A 1,961-nucleotide genomic window follows, 5' to 3' on the forward strand; every position below is an offset into this window, starting at 1 on the left:
AAATCGCCCATCACCCTGCAGTGGTAATCACTAGAAGACAGAAGCAGGTGGCTTTTCAGTATTCTTCGCTGTGTTTATTTTCTGCAGGACACAACGGGGGAAGGAAGCCTCTCAAACAATATCCAGATAAGTTTCTAATCCTGAGAGCTATCTAACATGCCTAACCAGTCTCCTTGAACTCAATGTCACGTCAACAGTTCAAGAATTACCACTGTGGCTTGCTCATTCAGCTACTGAGACTTAAGGGCAAGCACCTTCTCCCAAGACCCTTAGGATGAATTCAAATTCCTTAGCATGATCTCCAGGCTGAGATCCTTGCCCTTCAGTCACCTCAAGTCCCAGCACTCACCTCTTCATTCTGAGTCTAGCCATGAGTCTTTCAGCATCCTGTTTTCTCTGCATAAGAATACTTACCTACCCCACCCCCATACCACCGAACTCCTTATGAAGAGCTCAAAATTAACATAGTAACTGGTTATAATACGGGGTACTGACAGCTTCTTCCTTATACTGGTGGCAGTCTGATTAGAGCAACCAGATTTACTCACCACCATGTGAATTTGCTTTTCATTCTCTCTTTTTAAAATCTTGTCATGTTCACCCAACTTGCCTTCCCCAAGAATCTCAGCATCCTACCAGCAGGAACTCTGCCTGCTTCATTTACTAGTATATTCCCAGGACTTAGGGCAATGGCTGGGAATCTCTGAATAAATAATAAAGAAATTAATAAATTTCCCNATGAAGATAACATAGAGGGGGGAAAAATGAAGAGGAGCCACCCACTCAGCAGCAAGGTATGATGCTCTTTGTTGCCAACCAAGGACAAAAGGTGCCAAGCCTCATCTTCCTCTGCATGCACAGGGATGCTCTTCAAATCCGATGTGTAGAAGCTACCTAACCTCCTAGCAGACACTCAAGAAGCAATAAGCCAATGAATAAGCTGAAGCTTAAGCGTGGAGTAAGCCAGCTCCTCTGAAGCTTAGCAAATATCAGCATCTCCTAGTGGACGGTGAAGCTATGACCTCTATGTAATCAGATTCCAGGGCGGTGGGCGGCACAGGGTGGGTGGGGTAAGGGTCACTGAACGAGTCCTGCTTTCTACCTAGTTACTTTAAAAGGTCTAGTTCTCCCTTCTCTCGCAGCATGCATTTTACACATTTTAAAATGTTTTGGCCAGGTGAAAGAGATGGCTCAGCCGTTAAGAGCACTTGCTGCCTCTTCAAGAGAACCCAGGTTCAATTCCCAGAACCCACACTGCAGATACCAAATCCAGTTCTGGGGGATCCAACACCTCATCTAGCCTCTGCAGGCACAACTCACACACGGTGCACTGACATGCATGCAGGCAAACACCCATACCCATAAAATAAAAGATAAGTAGAATTTTTTTTCAGGGAAAGAAAAAAAGAGGAAGAACAAAACAGGATATTGAGGGAAATGGTTCTATGAAGGTTACATTTTCCTCNGACAATCAGATAAAAAGATNACTGAAGAGTAAGAGGTTGACAGGGCAGTAACTGGGATTCTGTGGTAGTGGGTTCCCAGGAATGACTACCTTAAGATGATCATGGAGTGTCTTAGATCTGAAGCAGAGAAGAAATTAGCCCCATCAAATAGCCATGATGAACATTCTAAGCCAAAGAAACACCAAAGGTGAGCCTCCAGATAAATATACAGCACATCTAAAGAGCAGAAAGAAGANCACTAAAAACCAGGCATCTGCAATCCCTGTGATCAGGAGGATGAGACCGGAAGTCAGACTTCTAGGCCAGCCTGCTGTTTAAATAAACAGGAAAAAAATCAAAATAAGAATATCTGAAACGGAAAGATCCAGATTTCTAGGCCAGCCTGCTATTTAAAATAAACAGGAAGAAATAAAAACAAGAATATCTGGAAAGGAGACAGAATTGTGACAGCCTCTAAATCCTGTAGGAAACCAGCTAAGTAAGGAAGATGCTATA

The 1,961-nt window shown here is 43.5% G+C and overlaps 1 protein-coding gene across 1 annotated transcript in view; it reads left to right on the plus strand.

Annotated features, from left to right (window-relative positions):
• Window positions 1–1,622: 1,622 nt before the first annotated feature.
• The window catches only part of Lsm3 (LSM3 homolog, U6 small nuclear RNA and mRNA degradation associated), an 8,750-nt gene continuing 8,411 nt past the window's right edge, over window positions 1,623–1,961 (plus strand). Inside the window, exon 1 of the mRNA XM_029478236.1 lies at window positions 1,623–1,653. Coding sequence (XP_029334096.1) covers window positions 1,623–1,653 — 31 coding nt within the window. The remainder of the gene's footprint in view (window positions 1,654–1,961) is intronic.

The sequence above is a fragment of the Mus caroli genome, chromosome 6 (genome assembly GCF_900094665.2).
Source record: "Mus caroli chromosome 6, CAROLI_EIJ_v1.1, whole genome shotgun sequence".
Classification (NCBI taxonomy): domain Eukaryota; kingdom Metazoa; phylum Chordata; class Mammalia; order Rodentia; family Muridae; genus Mus; species Mus caroli.